This window comes from Myotis myotis, unplaced genomic scaffold (genome assembly GCF_014108235.1).
Source record: "Myotis myotis isolate mMyoMyo1 unplaced genomic scaffold, mMyoMyo1.p scaffold_m19_p_19, whole genome shotgun sequence".
NCBI lineage: Eukaryota > Metazoa > Chordata > Mammalia > Chiroptera > Vespertilionidae > Myotis > Myotis myotis.
Genome location: NW_023416323.1, coordinates 40,189,064 through 40,214,091, shown reverse-complemented (window position 1 = coordinate 40,214,091; position 25,028 = coordinate 40,189,064). Strand labels below are relative to the sequence as shown.

The window sequence follows — 25,028 nt, the reverse complement described above, 5'->3', positions numbered from 1 at the left end:
CTTCCATGCTACTTAGATTCTTAAAGGTGGTGTTATAAACTACGGCCTTTTGATGTAATTCAGGACGAACCACCTTTCTTAAACTTGACCTTGGATTGGGGGTAAGGAGGGCGGTCCAGGTTAGAAGGTTATTTTGGCTGGAGTGTGAAGAGGTTGTGTGGCCACTCAGATTTTTTTTAATCCTCAGCTCAGAGGGTCCAATTTACAGTCTATTTATTATTAATAACATTTTTGAAGAGTGAACTGATGCAAGATCGTTTGAATCTGCCCTAATTGGTTAAGAGAACTCATTTCGAGCTGAAAATCACCATTATTCAAACTAGGGATTGATAATATAATTTAACAGCCACTTGAGAGAAAATAGAAACAAAATGAAGGGGGTGGGCGGGGGGAGCACCACGTTCCTTGCATACAGAACCGGTCAACTGTGGTTTTTAATCTCACCAGAAACAAATAGGTCACAAGACAAGGGAGTTGCATGGCAGACCATCGCACATCTCGAGGTCCTTTGTAGATTCAATAGACGAAAAACTTTATTGCACAGTAACACATTTGAAAGCTAGGATGAGACGATTAGATTTTCTGACATATTTGTTCGAATAATGACCCCGCAAAGAGGTTGATTGCTTACGCTGGTACCCTGAGTTCTCAAACACAAAGGGATGCGTTGGCCGCGAACGTGGTTGGCTGATGAATGCCGCCCTATGGCTGCCTTTGCTGTTATTTTGGCACTAATGTGGTGCAGTAACAGATGCAACTGTAATTTGTGACTCATTTGCTACCCCATTACTGCTTAATGAAATCTAACATATCACATTAACAATACGGATAAACACTCATTCTTGATATGTGGCATTTGGCTGTTTTCATTACCACTGTAATTAACACTTGAAATATTATTTCAATAAATATTTGAAGTGCTTTAAACATGGTCAGGGTAATCATGACACAGACCGAAAACGCGCAGCCAATGTGTGAATTTCACACTCAGGGTGTCCTGGTCCCCACGGGGTTAGCTCTGGGGGGTTCGTGGGGGGCACAGTTTGGACTTGACTGCACCAAACCTAAAGGCTTCCTGAATTAGTCTGCGCTCACTAAAATGTAAAACACAACAACAACAAATACATTTACTTTTAACGTCGTGATGGGGAGATGAGGCACAGTCTATAATGTAGTGCATTAATATTTACTCAGGCTTTATTTTTTGGTTCCAAAAAAAAAAGAAAGATGCTCTGGGAAATCGTTACATACGATTGCCTCCTAAACTCGAACATAAGCACATCTTACGCCAGGCAGTCAAAATTAAGGAGGTTTTCATTTTTATTTTTGCTAAGGAATACGAGATGTCATATATACTAGTATATATATAACGTCGTCACAGTATAATTTTACAAAAGACAAGATAATCTTTAGGTAGAATGGAGTATACTACTGACTATATCATAAACCTAATAAAACCATACAATGAAATTATATTACAGTGCACAACCAAGAAAATGCTAGAATCTTCCACCACTTTTAAAGAGAAGTAATACATTAGATACAGTGGTGAGCATTCCTTGGAGAAAAACATAACAAAAGCTGGTTATCTGAGATTATAAAAGTAACCATGTACCACACACACACACACACACACACACACACACACACACAAAGTTACTGACTTTTAGACACTCTGCCTTCTGCCCGAGATCAGATTAATCATATCGGAGTTTCGATGATGACTTCTTAGAGATATTGACTTTTCAGTGTTTACCTTGAACATGTTTAAGGAGTGCGTACATGGTTAAATACCATCTGTACTGAAATGCTCAAAACATTTGTTCCTTTTGATAAAAATGCAAATCTAGAGAACTGTTGTATCAACACATAACAGCCGATGTCTGACACGGTGAATTATCACAGCTGGAATTAAATTGTCTCCGCGCAGCTGCTGCCAGTGGCGCTTTCATCAATGTTTGATTCAAATGGACGGAAAAAAAATCCTGCAGAATGAAGCTTCGTGTTGTCCGTACAGATGGGGCTTGTGTTCATTATCACAAACAACCCGGCAGCCAGTGCCAAACGCTGTTCCCTCATCGGGGCTGTCTTCTGGGCGAGAGAGAGGATGGTCACCCTAAAAAGGGACTCGTCTACAATCACCCTTAAATCTGGGTTCCCCGTTTTTTTCCCTCATCATTTCTCCAGGTTCACTTCTTTCATGCCAGGTGCTTCCCTGGACCAAGATTCCTGGCGAAGCCATTATGCTTTGCATCCTCCGGGGGGAAGCGGTGAAGCTCGTTCCGTTTCCTATATTTGAATATATTTGGAAGATGAAGATTTTTTATTGCAGGAACTGCCAAGTGGCTCCATTTGGACCAATTTCACTGTTTTAGCTCGTTTACATGAGCTAAGATCTGGAAATCGCCCACGTGCCCATCAGTAGACGAGTGGATAAAAGGCTGTGGTACATTTACGCCGTGGAATACTATGCAGCAGTAAAAAAGAAGGATCTCTCACCCTTTGAGGCAGCATGGAGGGACCTGGAGAATATGATGCTAAGGGAAATAAGCCAGTCAGAGAAAGACAAGTATCACATGATCCCACTTACATGTGGAATCTAATGAAGAAAATAAACTGATACACAAAATAGATCCAGAGACATAGAAGCAGGGAACAGGCTGTGGAATCTCAGAGGGAAGGGGGGCGGGGGGGACTGGCTGACTGGGTGGGAAGAGATCAACCAAAGAACTTGTGTGCATATATGCATCACCCATGGACTCACACAATGGGGTGGTAAGGCCTGAGCTGGGGGGGGGGGGGAGGGGGCAGGCTAGAAGGGATCAATGGGGGGGGGGGAAGGGGGGCATACATAATACTTTCAACGATAAAGATATAGCTAAAACAAATAAAATAAAACCTTAAATCTCACTGCCTACCATTTTTAGGAAACTATTTCCTTGACCTAATCAAGATAGAAGTTTTTCCGGAGGGCACACCAATGGGACTAGACAGCAGCCCTAAGTCAGTAAGACAGCGATTCGATAACAACAGCAACAAGAAGGTGTGTGTTCCAATTGCACTAGTAAACCCTACGCAAACCCACAGTCCGTGTGCTGCTGCCTGTACATTCCATCCTTCAGCTTTCCCGGCTTTGGCCAAGTCTGGAGCTTGCCCATCCACTCATTCATTCATACCATCAATATTTATTGAGCGCCTACTATGCGCCAGGCACTGTGCTAGGCGGTGGGGATCTGGCAAAAAAACCAACACACTCATTTCACATCCCTCCCACCGAAGACCTAAGAAACAACCATACTGTCTGCCACATCCTTTCCCAGAACGTGGCAACTTCATGAAGTCATCCTCAGAGCTGTGTGAAGTTGAAATACTTTCATTTTAAACATGTTTTTCATTGATTTTTAGAGAAAGAGGAAGGGAGAGGGATAGAGAGGGAGAAACATCATGAGAGAGAAACATTGATCAGCTGCCTCCTGCACGCCCCCTACTGGAGATGGAGCCCTCAACCCCAGGCATGTGGCCTGACCGGGAATCGAACCAGCAACCTCTTGGCTCATAGGTCGACGTTCAACCACTGAACAACACCGGCCAGGTAAACATATTGTCTATTAAAAGTCACTTCCATCCTAGTTTCCAAAATAACCACTTGTCTGCTTAGGTATCAACACAGGGTGCACAGCTAGCTTTCATATCCTTCCTCACATATCTCCTTTAGTCTGCCTCTGTATTTCTTTTCAGTGGATAGAGCGTCGGCCTGCGGACGGAAGGGTCCCGGGTTCGATTCCGGTCAAGGGCATGTACCTGGGTTGTGGGCACTTCCCCAGTGGGGGATGTTGCAGGGGGCAGCTGATCGGTGTTTCTCTCTCATCGATGTTTCTCTCTATCTCTCTCTCTCTTCCTCTCTGTAGAAAATCAATAAAATATATTTTTTTAAAAAAAGAGAGATGTGTTTGCGTGGCGCACGTTCTCAACAGCCTTGGACGAGTGAGACACACCTGTCAGGTATTTTCTTCTCCGGTAGGGGTTTTCTCATTTCTCCTCCTACGCCACTGCCTCGTGCCACATGAGAGAGATAAATTCACTACTTCCCTTTCCCCTTCCAGCCTCGTAAATGACCCAAATGGCGCACACACACCGTGGACAGACACACGAAGGCAGACACCTACCTCGCTGGCCGCAAAGAAAGCGTTGCTTGCCTCGGCCATGTTCATGTAGTTACTGTTATTCCCAAACTGGAAGAGAGCAGATTGTCTGAGGTTAGTGCGCAGCCTGGCAGCGGACGCTGGTGGTGCCCTAATGCTGGGCGGGATTTGGGAAGAATGCGATGCCAGGGTTCGGAGAGGACAGAGGGGGTTTCCTCGGGGCGAAGGGGAACCGGGTGGTACCCTGGCAGCTGGCTCCCGCAGGAAAATAAAGCACAGAGTTCCGCGAACTTGACCATCCCCAGAAAAGAGCGTTGTTTCTCATCGAGACTCATCGCGAAGGGAGGCCATCACACACCTTCCCTCACCGGCCAGGGCCTTTGTCAGAGGTTAGAGCAGCCGTGGGCAAACTACGGCCCGCGGGCCGCATCCAGCCCATTTGAAATGAATAAAACTAAAATTAAAAAAAAGTCCATACCCTTTTATGTAATGATGTTTACTTTGAATTTATATGAGTTCACACAAACACTCCATCCATGCTTTTGTTCCGGCCCTCCGGTCCAGTTTAAGAACCCATTGTGGCCCTCGAGTCAAAAAGTTGGCCCACCCCTGGGTTAGAAGGCAAAGAGTGTTTCCCCCCTCAAAAAAACACCTTGACACATGTTTAAAACACATGGGGATTTCACAGCTTTACTTTCCTAGAACAGATGTCACAAGTGTGGGTAGGCTTAGATGTGAATTAAAAGAATCCAATTCCCAGGACTCAAAATTCTATTTTCTAGCGAATGGGGTGTGGTGTGAATATCAATAAATAATCAGACCAAAGACTTTTTTATTTTTTTTAAATCTCCAGGGTTTCAAGCCCTATCTCCAGCCATCGGAGCTGTTGAAAAGGGTGATATTTAATCTCTCAATGTAACATTAAGTGCAAAGAGGTTTAAAAAACAAGCGGGATCCCATGAACACAGCAATTTTTCTTTAATTCCCTCACACAATGGCCCATTCAGACCATCACAAATAAGATGGTATCCGCATTTCAGACGTAAGCTCTTTACTTCTCCAGACCTGTTATCAAAATGTAAAAAAGTTGGATTTGGGCAGAAATGGGTTTTCGGGTCTGGATGGTGGAAGCGGGGCGTCTGGTGGCCTTAAACATCCTGTGACCGGCCTGGGGGGGTGGAAAGAGCCTGTGGGCATGATTCGCCGCCGTTATATTATTTTCGTGATTTTTAAATGGTGAAAGGATGCCCGCCTTTTTACAAGGTGTATGATTTCCTTCCTTTCATGCATTAAATAACACAGAGGTTTGCTCTCCAAAGGGTGAGATGTGTATATCCCTTCCATTCTCTGAAGCAGCGGTTCTCCACCTCCCTCACGCCGCACCCCTTTCATATAGCTCCTCATGGTGTGGGGACCCCCAGCCATAAAATTATTTTCGTGGCTACTTCATCACTGTCATGTTGCTCCTGTTACGAATCGTCATGTACATATCTGATAGGCAGGATGTATTTTCATGGTTACAAATTGAACATAAGTAAAGCATAGTGATTAATCACCAAAACAATATGTAATTATATATGTGTTTTCCGATGGTCTTAGGCGACCCCTGTGAAAGGGTCGTTCGACCCCCAAAGGGGTCGCGACCCACAGGTTGAGAACCACTGCTCTAATGTAAACAGAGCTAGTAATGATTTAAAGCAGAAGGCACAATTTTCCCAAGGAGAGGGAAGGGAGAGGGAGGGAGGGGAAAGGGAGGGAGGGAGGGAATAAATAGAACACAGAAATGGAAGACCCACATAAATCCTCTCCATACACCCATAACACTTTTCTCCAGGGGGGCTCTCAGCCCCTGACTCTGAGCCTGTGACTCCTGCTCAGAAGGGACTGGCAGGCTGCACTTTATCACGTCAGGGATCCACGAACTAAGCAGGACGTACACCAAAGACCCTCATGGTTCCGGAGCGCTGCTAGGGTCCCCGGATGCACAAGGCACCCGGCGAAGGGACACCTCCATACACCCTCACACAAGGAGCCCTCACGTCCATTTGGACAAATACCTTTACAAGGATTTTCCCGCAAGATGTATGCGTTCGCGCTTCAGAGAGGCCTTTATCCGGCCTCTCGGAAGGCTGGGGACACCAGAAATAAAGGCAGACCGGCCGTCCAACAACCAAGGTGTGTACGTTCAGTAGGCAGGGGATTTTTGGTACGTCCATCATACCTCAATAAAACGGCTTCCAATAATTTAAAAGTTCTGGGGTAGAAAAGCATGTGAGTGGGTGCACACACACACACACACACACACACACACACACACTTTGCCCATGTTTCTAGGATGTTAAAAACATGCAAGAAAAGGTATAGTTTCTGCACTGGAATTCTTGATGAGTCAATGATCTCAGAATTAAAATCTTGGGTCCCCATTCCGCATGTTCTTTATATAAATATTTACGAGAGCTTGGGTCACGATGGGTGTATTCCACGCACCAATCCTGGCTCCCCAAACAGCCTACAGAACCCACTTTCACGTTATTTAAATGAAGGTTTTGTGGGGGCATTAGAAATCCATTTACAGCAAACAGCTCATTATCGCAGAGGATTTTTTTAAAGATTAAACTCACTTATTATCTAATAGCACCTAAAACAACACAGAAAAAAATAAAATGGCTATTAAACAAAGGGCCCAAACAACTCAAAAAACAAATTAAGCTCCGAGTGAAATAAGAACTGGGTTAGAAATCCTCCCCTGAACAGTTAGCAAGCGAATGTAATTACTGCAGGAACTACAGCTAATCAGCTGTGAATTGTCTCCATTAATTAGCATCTGCCCCTGAGAAAGGAGGAAGCCCAGCAGCCAGGCCAGCACCTCCAGGAGGATGAGGCAGGGGCTCCTGGAGTCGAGCAGGTGGCTCCGTGGCCCAGGTAACTGGCAAAGCTGGCACCTGAAGCACCGCCTACCACAGGGCACGCCCCGCGTAGCTTCTGCGCCTATGCAAGGCCTCCACCAGTGGCTTTTAACTTGGCAGCACTTGCCCATCCGGCAGGAACACTCATCAGTCATTTCATACCGAAGCAAAGGTCTCTACGCTGTTTGGGGTAACGTATCTCCTCCACAAAGATGGCTTCAAAGGCTGACAGGTGGCAGGCAACGGTCTTCCTCCTGCCCAGGTGGCCAGGCCGCTGGTGCAGGGCGGGAGGGTCGTCAGACAAAACAGAGGACACCCAGCCTGGCCGGCGTGGCTCAGTGGGTGAGCGTCGACCTATTAAACCAGGAGGTCCGGGTTCGATTCCCGGTCAGGGCACAGGTCCAGGTTGTGAGCTTGATCCCCAGTGTGGGGTGTGTGGGAGGAAGCCGATCCATGATTCTCTCTCATCACTGATGTTTCTCTCTCTCTCCCTCTCCCTTCCTCTCTGAAATCAATAAAAATATATTTAAAAAATAATTTTTTAAAAAAAAATAGTACAGTTTGGCTCAGTGGCTAGAGCGTCGGCCTGTGGATTGAAGGGTCCCAGGTTCAATCCAGGTCAAGGGCACATGCTGGGGTTGTGGGCTCGATCCCCAAGAGGGGGCGTGCAGGAGACAGCCAGTCAATGGTTCTCTCATCATTGATGTTTCTATCTCTCTGTCCCTGTCCCTTCCTCTCGGAAATAAAAAAATATTTAAAAATCTTTTTCTTAAAAAATGAAAAGAAAAACAAAACAAAACAGGAAACCCCGTTAAACTTGACTTTCAAATTAACAACCTTTTAAAAAAAAATAAAGTATAATTATGTCCCATTCACTATTTGGGATATATTTATTTATACTAAAAATTTGATTCTCTCTTTGTAGTATCAGACTTAGCTGGGTATTGTGTATTTTTATTTGTGAAATCTGACCACCCTACTGTGGGATGGGGGTGACCTGCTGAGGCAGGAAGGGCTGTCACTCCCCGTGTGACCTACCTGACCTAGTGATGCTAGTGTAGTCTTATTTATTTTATTTTTAAAATACGACCTATGGATCCTACTTGCCTTGTTTGTGTAAGAACAGATCTGATGCTTCAAGAAAAAGCGCCTCTGGGGGCCAGGCCTTTAATATAATGACCTCAGGAAAATTAACTTCAACTAAATTGTGTGCAATTAGATTTATGATCTAAGAGACAGTGACATTGGTAAACACATTATATCACAAAGAATCCAGGGCCCCTGAGGGAGGACGGGCCCCTTACTGCGCTCACCACTGACTCCCCCAGAACAACAATGCCTGGCATATTCAACACACCCCACGATGTACTGGAGGGAGGGAGGGAGGGAGAGAGAAACCCTACTTTCACTTCAGTGCCTCATAATGAGAGTGATGATCATGATGATGATGACCATCATCACCATCATGATGTGTTTGCCCAGTAAAGCCTTTTCTCACACGTTACTGAACTTTCCTAAGTGCAACGAAATGTAATTTATTTCCCCCAACAACCAGTCAGATGCACATCATTCCTCTCCCCATTTTATCGATGAACAAACTGAGGTTTCTGAGGGTCAGCCTACGGGCCCCAAATGGGAGACAAGCACCGAAGCGGGACGTCCATCCTGCCTCACAATCTGTCTCGCTGCGAGTCCAATATCCATAGCAACATGAGTATTCCACTCCCCGATCAAGCCCATTCTGAAACCTACCCATCTCGTCGCACCCAAAGCTAGAATTTCCCAGCGGGTATTGCAAGTACCCAAGTGCAGTAAAATGCTCGTGAAGACAGTTCCCCTGTCCTGTGCGTGTGTGCAAGGCTGCAGACCCCTGCCCTCTCCGATGACTCCCAAGACCAGCTACGACGTTAAAGGCCCTGAGAAGTCCTGCAGCTAATTCCTCCAGGCACCGCCAGGTACTGCGCTCGGCACGGGAGGCAACCTGGGGAAGATGATGAGGCTCCCACTTGGACGGAGCTTGCATGTTTCTTAAGGGTGAGACGGTAACGCCCTCCCCACCCAAAGCATTTCCCCTGTGGAACGCTTCCGCCTTTTGTTTCCCCCACAGCACCCCGTGGGAACACGCTTTGGGAAGCCTTGTTCCAAACGCTTTCCTGGCGACATGCTTTTCTTTTCCCCGAAGCCTTATGAAAGCGAGGAGTTTCATTTTGCCCAACGGTAAAAAGGTGATGCATTTTGCAAAGCAACTAAACAAGAACTTCTAGATTAAGCGCTGTGAGTCACCTTAATTTCACCTTATTTCCAGCCTTTGTAGATGGTAACTCCCACTGTTGTTCCTTCAGACGTCTCCTGCTCAACCATGTAAGGTTCCTCTAGGAGACGTGAAGAGTCAAGACAAAATACCTCAAATAAACTAAACGACCGTCAGGTGAAACGGAGAGTTAACTACTCCAAAGAGTATATGAAAACATGATGATGCCCTGGACGGTGTTGCTCAATGGTTAGAGAATCAGCCCACAGGTCGTAGGGTCATGGGTTCAATTCCCAGTCAAGGGCACATACCTGGGCTGCAGGTTTGATCCCTGGGCCCAAGTCAGGGCATGTGCAGGAGGTAACCAATGAATGTGTCCCTCTCACACTGATGTTTCTCTCTCTCATTCTCCTCTTCCCTCTCTCCCTTCTACTCTCTCTTAAAAAAACACATTATGAAAGCAATGGGCATATATAGATAACACATATATATATGTGGGCAATGGTCACGGAGAGGCAGGGGCGTTGCTGGGGTCCTTTCCACTCTGATAGGCTCTGAGGATGCGATCCCCGCAGACACAGTCCCTGCCGATACATCCACGGCGGAGCTAAAGTGCTCGGCCTACTTCTGTATCTTCATACTTGCACAAAAGAGCATCTTCCTTGTACTTGAAGGCAGGTTTCCTTTCTCTGCCTGACGAGTACCTACAGCTTCAGCAAATACCATGGATGAAGGGCATGAATGAAAAGGAAGTGCTGCAGGATTTTCTAACGAATGCACTGAACATCCCTGTGCTCTTGGGCCGGCTAACCGTGCGAAGGGCCACAGCACATGCGTGGCTTCGGCGAAGTCTAGCCGGGCCAGCACCAGGCGTGGGAGAGCGTGGAGCGGCACAGGCAATAACCCATCTGTAACCCCTGATGGACACTGCAGCCCGAGGAGTCCACGCAGCATCATTCTCGCTGGAATGGTTTTGACAGCCACGTGACGAAGCGCACAGGCTTCTAAGAAAGCAGCATTAACCACAGGGCATCACAGCTAAATGGCATACATTTAATCCTCAAAAATAAAAAAAGATAATCCTTCGAACTCTCTCTTCCTTCCCCCACTAGACTTGTAAGCAGACACCCTCCAATGGGACGCCTCGGCGGGGACATCTGTCAGGCTGCGCACACAAATGAACGGTGCCACCGTGGGTCAAGTGTGCCAGGCGTGGTCCCGTGGCGGGGAAGGCGGTGCTGCGAAGTGCACACGCTCTCCCGGGCCCTGTGAGCGACCCCGTGGGAAAGAACTTCCCGCAGGTGGTCAGGTGTGGACCACTGTCAGCAGGGATGGAATCCGTTCCAAGATCTAGATCCCCAAAGTGAGCACAAGCCCGGGGTGGCCGATGAGAACACGGAACACCGAGGGTTATGAGGAGGGGACCGAGAACCCCCCATCAGGAAACAAAGAATGACTTCAGCGCATAAAGACCAAAGGGCAGGGGTTCCCAGTAATATCTAGAAACAAAGACACGCAAGCAGTGAACACTGAGAACACACACACACACAATTCTGCTGGTTACGTACATACAATTACACAGAGAGAATGATACACACATATATAATTACTAGAGGCCCGATGCACGAAATTCATGCAAGAGTAGGCCTGCCTTCCCCCAGCTGCCGGTACCCGCTTCCCTCTGGCACCAGGGAACCAGGCTTCCCTTGCAGCCCCGGCTTTGTCCGGAAGGTCGTCCAGAAGGACGTCTGGTCTAATTAGCATATTACGCTTTTATTATTACAGATATACATTCATATGCACACGTACATTAACAGGTACAGTAAAGGAAATAAATTTTCAAAACTATCATTTGCCTTTCCCACATGCTAAAAGCTCCGAGATATTTATCTGCTGAGCACCGGGGTCCCGTGTAATGGCTGCAGCACTTCCCCTTGGGGGTCAGTAGGCATTTCGATCACATGAGCAGAATCGAACTCATCTCCTCCACGTCTGCCCACCCACAGCCTTCCCCACCGCCTTTATGGGGAACTGGCGCAATGCCAATGACTCGGGCCGAAGATCATGCTTGAATCCACACTTTCTCCCATCAGAAGCTTCTGTTGGTTTCTCTTCCCAATTACACCCAAAGCTGACCGCTCCTCCCCTCCTCCATGGGACTCACTCAGGCCCAGGCCATGCATGCCGTCCCGCTGCAGCCGCCCTGTAGGCCACAGCCCGGCCACGCCACCCCCCCTCCCATCTCCCCCCTCCCCGCCCAGTGCATGCTCGGTACACAGCCAAAAGCATCCTCTGAAAATCTAAGCCTGATCCCATCACTCGTCTCAAAGCTTCCCAGTGCCTTTCTATCCACTCAGGGAAGAAGCCCAAAGCCTCCACGGGCCTTGGTGTCTTCTCTGGCCCTTGGCCAATGTTCTCCCTCCTGCTTATGCTGCTCTGGCCTGTGGGCCTCCTTGCTCTTCCTTCAAGACCCCGGACACCCCCACCACACACACACACACACACCTCAGGGCCTTTCCACCGGCTCTTTCCTCTGCCCAGAATGTCATTCCTCCAAGTGTCCCCATGGTTTTCTCACTCCCCTCCTTTTGCGTCCTTCCTCACAAGCCACCTTCTGACGCCCCTATACAATCCCTTTGCGGTCCTCCACCTCCAGCACTTTCTATCCCTCTCCCCCTCGTCGATTTGTTTCCATAACACTTTTCAATGTGTTTACTGTCCTTCTCCCTGCGCCACTAGACTGCAAACCTAATGATATGAACGTCTTGTCCATTGTTTGCACAGATGTCCCAGTGCTAAGAAGGAATGTTTGACAGACAGCAGGCATTCAATACATCTCCATCGACTTAATTTCTAGATGTGAACGGATGCTACGTAGAATTGTTCTCCAGGCCAAGCAGGGCACAGTAGAAGCATCTGGAATCCACGTGAAAAGGGGAAACCCCAAGCACCCATCACCCCGGGCCCCTCCACCAACCACACCCATGGGGGGGTGGGGAAGGGGTGATAGGAACGGTTACATCTCCTAATAAAATTAACATCGTAAAGGCTAGAGATACTTAAGCTTGAAAAAAAATATGCTTTGTTCTAGAAAATGAACGAACCCTTTTATAGAAAAGATATGGAGGCCAAGGCGGGTGGGGCTGGAGTGTCCAGGCTGGGTGGGGCCTTAGGTGGTTGAAAACAAGCTCTGATGAACAACACGGGTCTGGCCTGCAAGCAAGGAACTGAGAGGAGACAAGGCCACCCACCTAACATCAAGGGGCAAGAATTTGAGTATTAAATTTGATGACTTATTATTATTTTTTTTTATTTAAAATATTCTGTGTGTGTGTGTGTGTGTGTGTGTGTGTGTGTGTGTGTGTGTGTGGCTTGATAGGCTATGTCAGAGTTCCTCAAAGTGTGGGGCTAGGAAGCACAGGGCCAGCACTGCCTGCAGGAAATGCAGATTCCCCGGCCCCGCCTTGGATTGTCTGTAGCAGAATCTCTACGCGGTAGGGCCCTAAAAATCTGTTATTTCGAACCAGCTCCTCCGGAACTCTAAAACACACTCCTACTTGAAAAGTACTAGCCTCATTCGCTTCGGACGATGCGGCGGAGGTTTCTTTCTGTAAATAAACCTCTCCAGCTAGCTGAGGAGGCAGACGCTGCTGCAGGAACACGTATCCACTTGGGGGGCAACCATCGGCACCCTCGGCACCCTCGTGGCCAGGAGGGAAGACGGGAGCACCCTAGGCTGGACCACGGAGGGAAGGCGCGCTCCACCGTCAGATTTTTCAGCAAGTCCTGTGGGCCCACAGAAGGAGCAGCAAGGCCTAAACATACGGGCTCTCCCCGCACAGGGAGGCCTCTGGATGGCCACGGTCTGGACACACTGGAGTCTGTGAACTGCAGGACCATCTGGACTCGTTAGAAGTGGCAAGGAGAAATTTAAAAAAAAAACAAAAACTGCACTTGTTTAATATCAGAAACAAATGTAAGTAGAGGAGAGGATTCTAAGCTTCCAAAATCACGTTTTCTTTTTAGCAAAAAAAAATAAAAATAAAAAAAAAAATGGAGCAATCTTTGGGATGGGCCCAGCAACCAAGCCTTAAAACAAAATAGAAATGGAAAGTCATAGAAGACGAAACCTGAGCTATTTTCCTGGTCCTGCCAGACTTTATAGCTCATGTTGCAACCAAATGACTAAGGACCTTAGAGACTTTGGGCTCTTCCTAAGTCTCCTGGGCCTTGCTTCCTGCACAGCCACATGACGTTTCAAATGTAAAAAGGGAACAAAATCTAAGAAAAATGTCCCTCAGTATTTTTAAATACAAACATCTTAACTCTTATAACATTTCTTTCGGTTCAGAAACCAAGCTCTACTAACCAATGGCAACACAAACACGTTCTCCAATTTCGACCCCTCTAATTATGATTTCATATGAATTCCATCACAACATTAATGAGTTCCTGTATTATCTTCCATTCTTTGATTGCTAAAGTTTAAAATTGTATGCTGTTAACCCACATCGTGTTCAGGTGCCTAAAACCAATAGGCTAATATATATATATGCACACAGAGTTATAGATACACAGATATAAATATACTAGAGGCCCAGTGCATGACATTCATGCACTTGGGGGCGGGGAAGAGGGGGCGCTATCTGCCCCTGGTGGTCAGTGCATGTCATTCTGCTATTCGGTCAATTTGCATATTAGCCTTTTATTATATAGGATAGGTGTATATATCAGGGATTCTCAACGAGGGGCAATTTTGCTGCCCCATGGGGACATTTGAAAATGTCTAGAGGGATTTCACTGTCATGACTAGTGGGTGCTTCTGGCACCCAATGACTCAAGGCCAGGGATATTGCTAAACACCCTACAAGGCACAGAATAGCTCCCACAACAAAGAATTACCCTGCCTAAAATATCAATAGTGCTGAGGCTGAGACACTCTAATAATAGATCAATCAATCCATACATTAAATAGAAACAAAAGATAAAATGTTTTAACCAAAACATTACAGGATTATCACTTCTACACGATCCAAACACAATTGGCATTCCTTCTTCAAGTGGGCATTCTGCTGACTTTGACTAGATCTATTGGTAAGATCATTGAGTGTAATCAAGAATTATGTTAAACTAGAGGCCCAGTGAACGAAATTCGTACACAGGTAGGGTCCCTAGCAGCTGTCAACTGCCAGCTGGGGCCTCCCCTCGCCCCCTCGCACCGCAGCTGCCAGCTGCCAGCCAGGGCCTTCCTTCGTTCCACGCCACCCCCTGGTGGTCAGCAGACGTCATAGCGAGCGATCTAACTCGGGGTTGGTTGAACTCCAGGGGAAACACTTTGCACATTAGGCTTTTATATATATAAATGAGTTTCCAACATGTATCAACTAGTTGGTGTCAGCTAGGAAGCTTCCCATTTCCATAAATAGTCAGTTGTACTTTTTTCCCCCTGCTGTGAATAACTCCAGAAATAGAAGTAGATGAACATGTTTTCCTCAGGCTAACATTTTTAAAAGATCAATAAACTGTAAATTCTCTCTGAAGGACTAAGTGACTTAATTTCAAGTGCTTATTTTCAAGCCTCAATTATTTTTATTTAGTTGCTTTTTTTTTCTTTTTCAATTACAGTTGACATTCAATATTATTTTATATTAGTTTCAGGTTTACAGCATGGCGGTTAGACATTTATAAAATTTACACAGTGCTCCCCCAATAAGTCTAGTACCTACCTGGCACCGTACAACGTTACTACAATATTATGAACTGTATTCCCTATCAGCCTCCATCATTTTGGGTAACCCAATACTGGAAACCTGCTTAACTCAAAAACCATCCACGGTAAGAAGCTCCTAAGCATACAGAATATGTAATCATTTCAATCAAACAGGATCGCATATGAGGTCTATTCATGTCTATTAAGCCATAGCTTTCAATTCCAAACGTTTATGAGCGAGTCTCTGATACTTGATAAGGAATTATGAGACTTAAGACATGAGAATACTGGCGCTGGTCTGGCCACTGAAACATGCCAGGGCCAGAGGGCTTTTGCTCACACTGCAAGAATATCTTGATTACAGACATTTTTCTGCGATTTTATGATGGCTTGAACTCTGTAGGGACAACTTTTCACCAGATGGGTGATTGCATAGCTTTCATTACTTCTCTGTCTCTTACCCGTTTTGTTCATTTGTTTATCTAAACTCTTTTGCTAGGAAAGGATCACAGGAGATGAAATCCCACTTTGGATAAGGTCTTGGGGCAAGAGGGAGAGAAATCACATTCCTCCCAACCCACTATTCCGAAATTTGTAACTTAAGAATTTATATCTTATATTTATTTAAAAAGAGGGTTTCCTCCCCCCACCCAGGCCTATATTTTAATTAGTTTGAGTATGAGGCTAATGTTTTCTTAATCGTAACCATAAAATAAAATCTCTTCAAAGTAAGGGCCCTTGGCTTTCATCCTAAAGGCAAATGGTAGCATTCAGTCAAGATGTCAATGCTAATCTGGTATACAACTCAAACGTATCATACCACTTTATATAAAAAAACCATGAATTTAAGTATCTATAATAATAAAAGGGTAACATGCTAATTAGACTAGACGTCATTCCGGCCATCCTTCTGGATGAAGCCAGGGCTGGAGGGAAGCCGGTGCCGGCAGCCGGGGGAAGGAAGGCCTACTCTTGCATGAATTTCGTGCATCGGGCCTCTAGTTCCTAAATAAGAGAGGCATTTTATTCTTAGAATCCCAAACAGCCATTGTATACTAATACACTCAAGATGACCTTAGCTTTCCCTGACGTGAATTTAAAAAGATGTGATTATAGACAGCCACTTGTAAGCAGCTACTCTTAAATCATGTATCGGCTTTCACGCACTCCAGCAAAAAACAAATTCTACTGCAGAAGAGCGACTCAACTACATGAAGGCAAATCGTATCGAGGTGTAAATGCGAAAGTGACCGAAAAGGCAGTAAAACAGACGCAAAAACCTTAAAAGAACCACAAAAGGACATCGGTGAGGCTGCATTTTAAGCTAAAGACAGTATGTGAATACAACCTAAAAACTCACTAACCTTCTCCACATGCCAGTTAAGGGGGGAGGCGGGGATTGGCTTAGAAACACACACACACACACACAAAAAAAAGGCAAACTACTTGCCTGGCTTTAAAGTAAAATGTTAGCACCTTATTTACAAGGACTCATATAAGGTGCACATATTACCAGCCTATACTGACTCCATCTTTTCCTAGAAAGAGCTTTTCTTTACTCATTGCTACCAGCGGAAGAATATATATGGCACGAAGGAAAAATTTCCCCGCATTCCGCAGTGCTGGTTAATAACGGAGGGGAAAGTAAGATCCATCAGAAAGCCTATCTATAAATTACTTTGGCCATAATAAAAATACGTTCGAGGTATGAATTTTTTTAAGAACTGCAGCTGCCTTCATATCAAGATTAATATTGAAAATAAACCGGGGATAACAGGGCCCCTGGGACAAGTAACAGATTCCGTGAGGGATGGCCATCTGGCACGGGCCGCAGGCCGCTCCCTTCCCCACTGTTCCCTCTGAACACCCCCTCCCCAAACTAGGCGCTCCCAGGAGACCGAGCCCTCCAACGCGACCATGTCACCCAACCTCTCTCTTTCGTGTTTAACGATGTTAATCTGATCAGAAAGAGGGAAACCTGAACGTCTTCAGGCTCCACTGGAAAAAGAAAACAACAAATACAGGTTCATATACAAGGAACACTCGCCGTATAAAAGATCAGATTCCTCCGTGAGAAAATAAATCCATGGGCGATAACAGGAGATATTTTGCCAAAGGTCTTGACCCTCAGCCACTGAACAGAAGAGAAGAGCTGAGAAATCAAGAGCTCACCTCGCCCCAGCACTGAGCAGGGACCCACTCCCCTTCTGAGCACGAGAGCTCGAAGGAACCCTCCCGTGCCTACCCACGCACCGCTGGGCGAAAATGCTGAAGGTTGACTCCCTGACCAGCCAGGGCAGTTTTTAATACAAAGTAAAGTAACTTTACCAACGAGAGGAGGTTCCACTTCTCAGGGCAGAGCCTGGAGTTGATGCCTGGTGTGGTCATGGGGAATATCAAGGGTCGCTGTGTGACAAATGCCGACCAAGGAATCCTCACCCTGCTCTTGGGAAATCTGAACGTGGGCAGGTCCAGGTGATCACATGGAATTTTACAAAGTAGCAGCACGAAGCAGAAGCCATCTCGGACACTAAGCACAGTGTAATACATTTTCAACAGATCCTAACCTTCATCAAACCTTGTGGACTCCCATAGTGTAGAGCAGTGGTTCCCAACCTTCCGAATGCCGCAACCCTTTAAATACAGTTCCTCATGTTGTGGTGACCCCCAACCATAAAATTATTTTCGTTGCTACTTCATAACTGTCATGTTGCTACTGTTATGAATCATCATGTGAATATCTGATCTGCAGGATGCATTTTCATTGTTACAAACTGAACATAATTAAAGCATAGTGATTAATCACAAAAAGAATATGTAATTATATATGTGTTTTCCGATGGTCTTAGGCGACCCCTGTGAAAGGGTCGTTTGACCCCCCAAAGGGGTCGAGACCCACAGGTTGAGAACCGCTGGTGTAGAGAAATGTCATTAACTAAACGAGGTCTCCCCAGGAGGCTCATCGCATCAGATACACACATTCCAGAAAGGCTGTGTGCTTCAGATTTGTCCGTTTTACTTATGAAAATTCTGAAGTGCTTTTATTGACACAGGAAAATGGTCATGGGATCATAGAAAAACCATGATTCAGAACCACGGACAGTAGGATAAATTTTTTTTTAATGTTTCTATGCTTTCTAAAATTAGCACCTACTAGTTCTGCAATCAGGCAAACCGATGTTTGCAATGGAACGTGTCTCAACAAGTATTTCCTTAATCTCTAACAGCAAATAAGTAAATAAAAATCCGAAAATGAACAAGACAGCAATAATCAATGTTACTGTTCATTCATTTACTCATTCTTACAACAATACATTCGATAGCATCTATGTTCCAGGCTATATGCTAAAATACTGAGAATACACCATGAGCCAAATATAATACATATATATGTGTGTGTATGTGTGTGTGTGTGTGTGTGTGTGTGTATGTGTATATATATATATATTTCCCTATCTTCATAGAGCATAGAGCCTAGGGCAGGGAAATCAGGGAGCAATCAAATGATTATAGCAACATGGTGAAACTTCACCTGCAAAGTATGCCGCAGAGAAGGGCGTAGGATAGAGAATGAATGAGAATAAGTGCTGGTAGACCAGAAGGAAAACACGCAGCAGAGCAGATGAGAGATGAATGACAGGAGCATGAACGAGGGTGGCGGTGGCAGGTGGGGAGAGAAGATGGGAAAGTTGAGAAGTGGGTGATTCCAGGGCGATGATGAGTTCAGAGAGGTGAGGGAGCGGGGGCTGCTGAGGAGGTCGGCGAGGTCTGGGGCTTGTGCAACCGAATGGGTGGCAATGCCTTCATGGGCACGGGGACGCTGAACAGAATCAGTCTTGGGGATGGGCGGTGGGCTGAACGTGGGGTGCATTTTAAACGTGCTGGGACTGAGGCACCAAGTGATGTCTATGGTTTATGTAAAAGGTCTGGACTAGGGAGACTCTTTTTGTCAGACGCATGGGTGCGGATGTTCAATAAAGCCATCAACGTGAAGGAGATGTGGGAAGGGAGAACCGGAAGGATGACCTAAAGTAGGATCTTGAGAAACTCCATTGTTTAATGAAAGGGACACTGATCCCATCACGTAGCCTGTGAATAGCTGGCAAGAGCTGTAGAAGGGCAGCCTGGAAAGAGTGACATTCCTGGCGTCAACAGGGGACCTCAATAAGAGAGAGGGATCAGGCACGGTACGTAGAGCAAAAACTTGGAAGCTGAAATACTGTCTTCGCTGGAGTTCCTGATGCCAAGACCCTCTGCCGTTCTCAAAGGCACAGCCTCCAGATACGAGGCAGGGAGGGTCCCAGCTGCCCTCAGGAGCTGTGAAGACAAGACAGACAGACAAGCCTCGACTCAGAACCACACCCAGAGAAACTCAAGTGCTCAGCTCCAGTTTAGGTGGGAGGAGAGAGACGTGGAGGAGGAAGAGAGAAGGCTGCGCTAAGGGAGAACTACACACAGAAAGAAAACAGGGTGAACACCCATCCTGTGATCTTGATTAACATGGGAGAAAAATAGTAAGCCCTCAATAGATATGCAGGGTCTGAAGATTTCCATAAAGCAGAATTCCTTAGAACACATCAAGGAAAGAGATTCTCTTATAATAAAGCATAAGATGCATTATTTGGAATCGGTAAGAAGGCCTCATTTGCCAATAACGGTAAGCACCGGATGCCCCACAAACTGTGGGTCTGGTGGTGATAAGCACAGGGCGAGTCCATGCCCATCACCATTAGCTCTAGAGCCAAGGAAGCAGCTGAGTCAAAAAAAAAATAGATGACAAAAAAGAAAAAAAGATATCGCCTTCATCATTCGTGTGATAAAGGGGGAAAAAGTGAGCTTTGCCAATGCCCTTTCCCTGCTAGGAAATGCCATATATTTAAAGGTGCTATAGACTGATTTCATCTCAAGACTTAATTTTAACATGGAAGGGGGGATAGTTCAAGATTAAATATACATGCATTGAGCAAGAAATACCTCCTGTCTCCAATTTTATTGACCCACACCCTGTAAGTGTGAGGAATTATCCAGATGTGTTCAGAAGAAAATGACCTCGACAGGAAGCAGTGATGAGCCTGAAAATAACCATGGCCACGTGTCCCTCAATACTATTTTTAAAAACAAGAGAATCCCAGTAGATTTTATACTTCAAGGTAATGCATGAAATATGAATGGGAAAATTCTAAGAAAATCGGAAACCATTTCTCGCGAAAGCAATTTGGTCTTCATAAATGTTAGGGTTGGGGCACTTTTCAATGGGCAGATTTGTCTACGGAGCCATGGGAATTCCTACGAGTCTGCAATGTGGGGAAACAAAAATCAAATGAATGACTGATCGGCTTTTGCAGGGTTAGCTGTGTGCAATGCTTTGTTCATGGAAGGAACACAGTAATCATTTGGGTTTAATTTTTCATTTTCACATGAACTATTTTTAAAATATTTTTGAAAATATTTTTTGCTTTCAGAGAGGAAGAGAGAGAAACATCAATGATGAGAGAGAATCATTGACTGGATGCCTCCTGCACAGCCCCCACTGGGGATCAAGCCCACAACCTGGGTATGTGCCCTGACTGGGAATCAAGCCATGACCTCCTGGTTCATACGCGTCGACACTCAAATACTGAACCAGGCCGGTTGGGCTCACCTGAACTTTATTTTTTGGTGGAAGAGGAAACATCCACCGAAGAGGGGGGAAAAGGTCTTACAAAAGTAAGTAAGACATAGGAAAAGGGATCCAAATCTTGACATTATATTACTTGCATCCCAGAAAATCAACGCCCCCCAAAAAACAATTGCCTGCAAAAATCTACAACTCATTTATTCAACAGATGTGCAGGAGCCTTCATTATGGAATACACATACACATGTACATATATGTAGACGCACACACACACACAAAGGATTAATAAACCTTGGATACATGAACACCAAAATATGTATATCCCAATATCCATGATTTTTTAAAATTAAAATACAACTGGCATACAACATCCTATTAATTTCAGGTGTACATCACAGTGATTGGATATTTACATTACAAACTGATCACCACAGTAAGTCTAGTTACCACCTGTCACCACACAACGTAATTATTATTGACGATATGCCCCAAGCTTAGGTATGTTGTAACTGGTAGTTTGTGCCTCTTAAGCCCCTTCCCCTATCTCACCCACCTTCCACCAATAGGCACGATGTCTTCATAATTAGGTTTCGGATCTCAGCAATCCCTTGTAACTCTTCCTATCCGTTTCCCACAGCAGTTCTGTGAACCCCTGCCCCTCTCGGCAGCTCTCTGCTCCAATCCTCACCCACCCCTCCACTAAAGGAATGTGTGCCTTACCAAGAAAAAGGACCACCAGGAAGGAATTCTTCAACTGTCACCCCAAAACCAGCACCGGAAGTCACCCCTTCCCACCCTCTAGTCGAAATTCTGTTCCCATCTAGACCTGGCTCCATCAATTCACCTCTCATGGGATCTCCAACTTTTCCCATTCCACCGCTTCCTGCCTCAACTTACGAAAATGTTCAAATCCCATTCACCCTTGGGGCGGGGGCGGGGGGAGGGGGGAGAGCCCAGACCACAGAGCCCCTCTCAAATTAATCTCACCCCTCATCCCACTAACCCAGCTCCCATCTCCACACCTTGATCTCTCATTCTCTCCTAACCCTCCTGCTAGCTGTCTCCCTCTATGTTATCATCTGCTGTCCCTATGCCTACCGTAGACGCGTCATTTCCAAATCCCACAGACGGTTGCCCGGAGTGTCTCTCCTCTGACAGGCTCAGCCAGTCCCTGTTCTGAAAGAGTATTTTCATTTGGAAATAGTCGCTTTCAGCCCCCGAAGACTTCTCAGTTTCTTAACATGAGAAGATCATTCCTCACGTGGGGTGCCTCAGCCACCACCAACGCTCTCCAGTCTAAACATCTGTCAGGTAGTGAGCTGCAAATTCCCAACTCCTGCTGCACGCGCAGGGGTGCCTCGCCAACCGCTCACATTCCGCACACCCAGCCGCAGGGCTTATCTCTACCGGCCTCCAATGTGATCCCTCCAGGAACCCGGGACCATCTGTTAGGTTTCCCACCCAAACACCCCTTTGATCCTCTCTCATCCCCCACGTGAGGTCATTCAGCTTTGCCAACTACACATACCTTTCCCATCACTTCTCAAGGCACCGCCCATCCTAGCCAACCCTCAGATTCCACTTTCTCCACTCTCCTCCATCCTCCACGCGGTGTCTGCAGTTATTCTTCCCAGTGATCTGCTAGATAACATTTTCGTACATTATTTTTTTAAGTATATACATTTAACACACTTTTTAAATGGAAAAAGATACTCCCCCGCCATTTTCCTCGCCATCACTTTCTAGGATGGGGTTTCTCATAGTTACATAGTCTGCCAAGGCGTGGAGAGCATGACTGACTTCCTCAGGCCTCAGTGGGGTCAGCTTTGCAAAATGGAAATCTGATGAAGCATGTTCCTGTCAGGCTTGAAGTCCTCCTGCGATGCCCACAGCTTAATGATCACCAAGTCCTTTCTTCAGCAGGGAAAACAGACACTAGTCCACACCCCGCATCCCTCCAGCCTCATCCCTTTCCCTTCCTCTTCCGCTGTCAACCTCGGGCCTCTGGCATCCCCCGCCTTTCGCGCCTTGGTTCTCCCTGCCCCGTGCTGCGGGGATGCCCAGGCCGTCTCACACACGCATGTGCCCGGTTCCTTCCTCCTCCTCCCTCAGTCCCCCGTGAGCCCCTCCGGGAGACACGCCACGTCGGTGCACATCGAAAGCCTCAGGATATTCCTCGGCCATAGAAAGTGAAGGACACCTTACTACTTGTGCAACATGGATGGACCTAGAGTGTCATCTGCTAAGTGGAACTAAGTCAGAAAAAGACAAATTCCATATGATTTCATTTCTATGTGGAATCCAAACAACAAAATAAATAAACCGAATCGAAAGAGACTGAGAGCAGACGGATGGTTGCAGACGGGAGGGGGGTTGGGGTACCGGGTGGAAAGGGTGAGGGGTTGAGAAGTACGCGTTGCTAGCTACAAAACAGGCGTGGGGATCTAAAACACGGCACAGGGAACACAGTCGCTAATACTGTGATAACTCTGTGTGGTGCCAGGTGGGTACTGAAAGAATCGAGGGGAACACTGTAAAGTGTACGACTGTCTGACCACTATGCTGTACACCTGAAGCTAATACAAATACTGAATGTCAACTGTAATGGAAAATACCATTTTTTTAAAAAGACCCAGAGCAGCCTTTCAAATCTGGGTCAAATAAATTAAAACTATGGTTTTTATGTGGATGCGTTGCCAGGTTAGGACTTACTGCATACTACTTGCAAACAAGAGCTCACATTAATTAAAGACTAAGTATGTGCCACGTCTGATGTTTGAGCTTCGGTTACAAGTTTCATGTATTTGGGGAATCATTTGATTGACGTGTTTGCCAGCCCCACGGACTGTAAACGTCACAATGGAATTGCATCTCTTCTTGCTCACTATTTCGTTCTGAGTACTGAACGCGCTATGTGGGACGGGGCAGGTGCTAAATAAGTCCCCCTGCGTAAATGAATAAATGACCCTGTGAGGTCAATGACAGTGTTAGCTCCGCCTTCTGAGAGTGGAGACTGGAGCACAAGCACTTTGGTTTGGGTTTCACATCAAAAATCAGAAGATCATGCCCTGGCTGGGTTGCTCAGTGGGTTGGAACACCATCCCATACACCAAAAGGTTGCGGTTCTATTCCCAGTCAGGGCACATGCCCAGGTTGCAGGTTTGATCCCTAGTCAGGGTGCACTGATAGATGTCTCTCTCTCTCCCTCTCCTTTTGTCTTTAAAAATATCAAAACATACCCTCAGGTAAGATTTAAAAAAGTAATCAGAAGATGACATTGTCTGTATTTTTCAATGCCCTGTAGTAAGTTTTATCAAGGTTTCTTGTCTTTCATGGGAAAAAAAAAAGGGCCATAGCCATATGTCACACCACGCTCAGGGCCATAGGCCACGCAGCCTGGGGCGGTAGGAACTTTGGCTTTTGAAGGACTCCAGCCCCAACAGCTCTGCTAGGCCCCCCTGACATGACAAAGGCTGACTTTGAAGTGTTAGTCCCTCACTCACTCCCAGCTTTGTAAATGAGATTTAGTTCTCAAAATGGACCTGTAGGATGAATTCAGGTATCAAATGACTTGGGCAATATTTCGAAAACTTTGGAATGGAACGCTTGCTGTCCATCACTTTTAAAACTATAAAAATCCTTCACATCAGGATGTGGAACATTCATGATCACTGAATTTCCATGTACTGTATCGGGGACCTGAGACAGACAGACAGCCAATCAAAACTAAGTCGCTTTCCCCCTTCCCACCCCAGTCAGGGCCCCGTGTGTTACCAGGTGCTGTCGGGTATGACAAGAAAAATGAAAGGCCTTATCTTTGCTTCGGATTTGCAAGATGATGAAAAGAATCTTTGCTTTCCCCTCCTCCCCCTCAAGTGTAGACTCTTTCAACTCCCAATTCTGTTTTCATGAGAGGCACAAGGTACATCAGACAACCCAACTGGAAAAAAAAAAAAAAACACCAAAAAAACAAAATAGTCCACGCTGGCTTTTGTTCTGAGATCAAAAGAATATTTCTGAAGGCAAAACAGGTGGGGTTTCTCCCTTTCTACTCACACGTGGAACAAACATGTACTTTGTGCTTCCACTGAGCACAGAGCCAGTGGACAGAACGGCGCTTCCCTCCACCTTCTCCATCCTCACCCCTGCTGAGGACTCCTGTCCTACAAAATAGGCATCTGAAACCAGTGACATAACTGGGGCAAAGGGAGCAGGACTCCAAAGGACTTGCGCAGCATCACGTGAGAGGGAGACGTCAATGGAAGGCAGCGTTAAGAAATATCTAACCTTGGACACATACTCACACGCCCAGCCAGCCACACTCATACGCCCACAAGTCCACCAACCCTCTTCCTCTCAGAACCCAGCTCGTTGGACACGTGGAGAGCAACACTCTTTATTG

At 46.1% G+C, this 25,028-nt stretch overlaps 1 protein-coding gene across 1 annotated transcript in view; it reads right to left on the bottom strand.

The window, feature by feature from the left end:
• Nucleotides 1-25,028, bottom strand: part of TOX3 (TOX high mobility group box family member 3) — a 103,239-nt gene that overhangs the window by 28,939 nt on the left and 49,272 nt on the right. Inside the window, exon 2 of the mRNA XM_036346906.1 lies at nucleotides 4,167-4,232. Within this exon, the coding sequence (XP_036202799.1) occupies nucleotides 4,167-4,232 (66 nt within the window). The remainder of the gene's footprint in view (nucleotides 1-4,166; nucleotides 4,233-25,028) is intronic.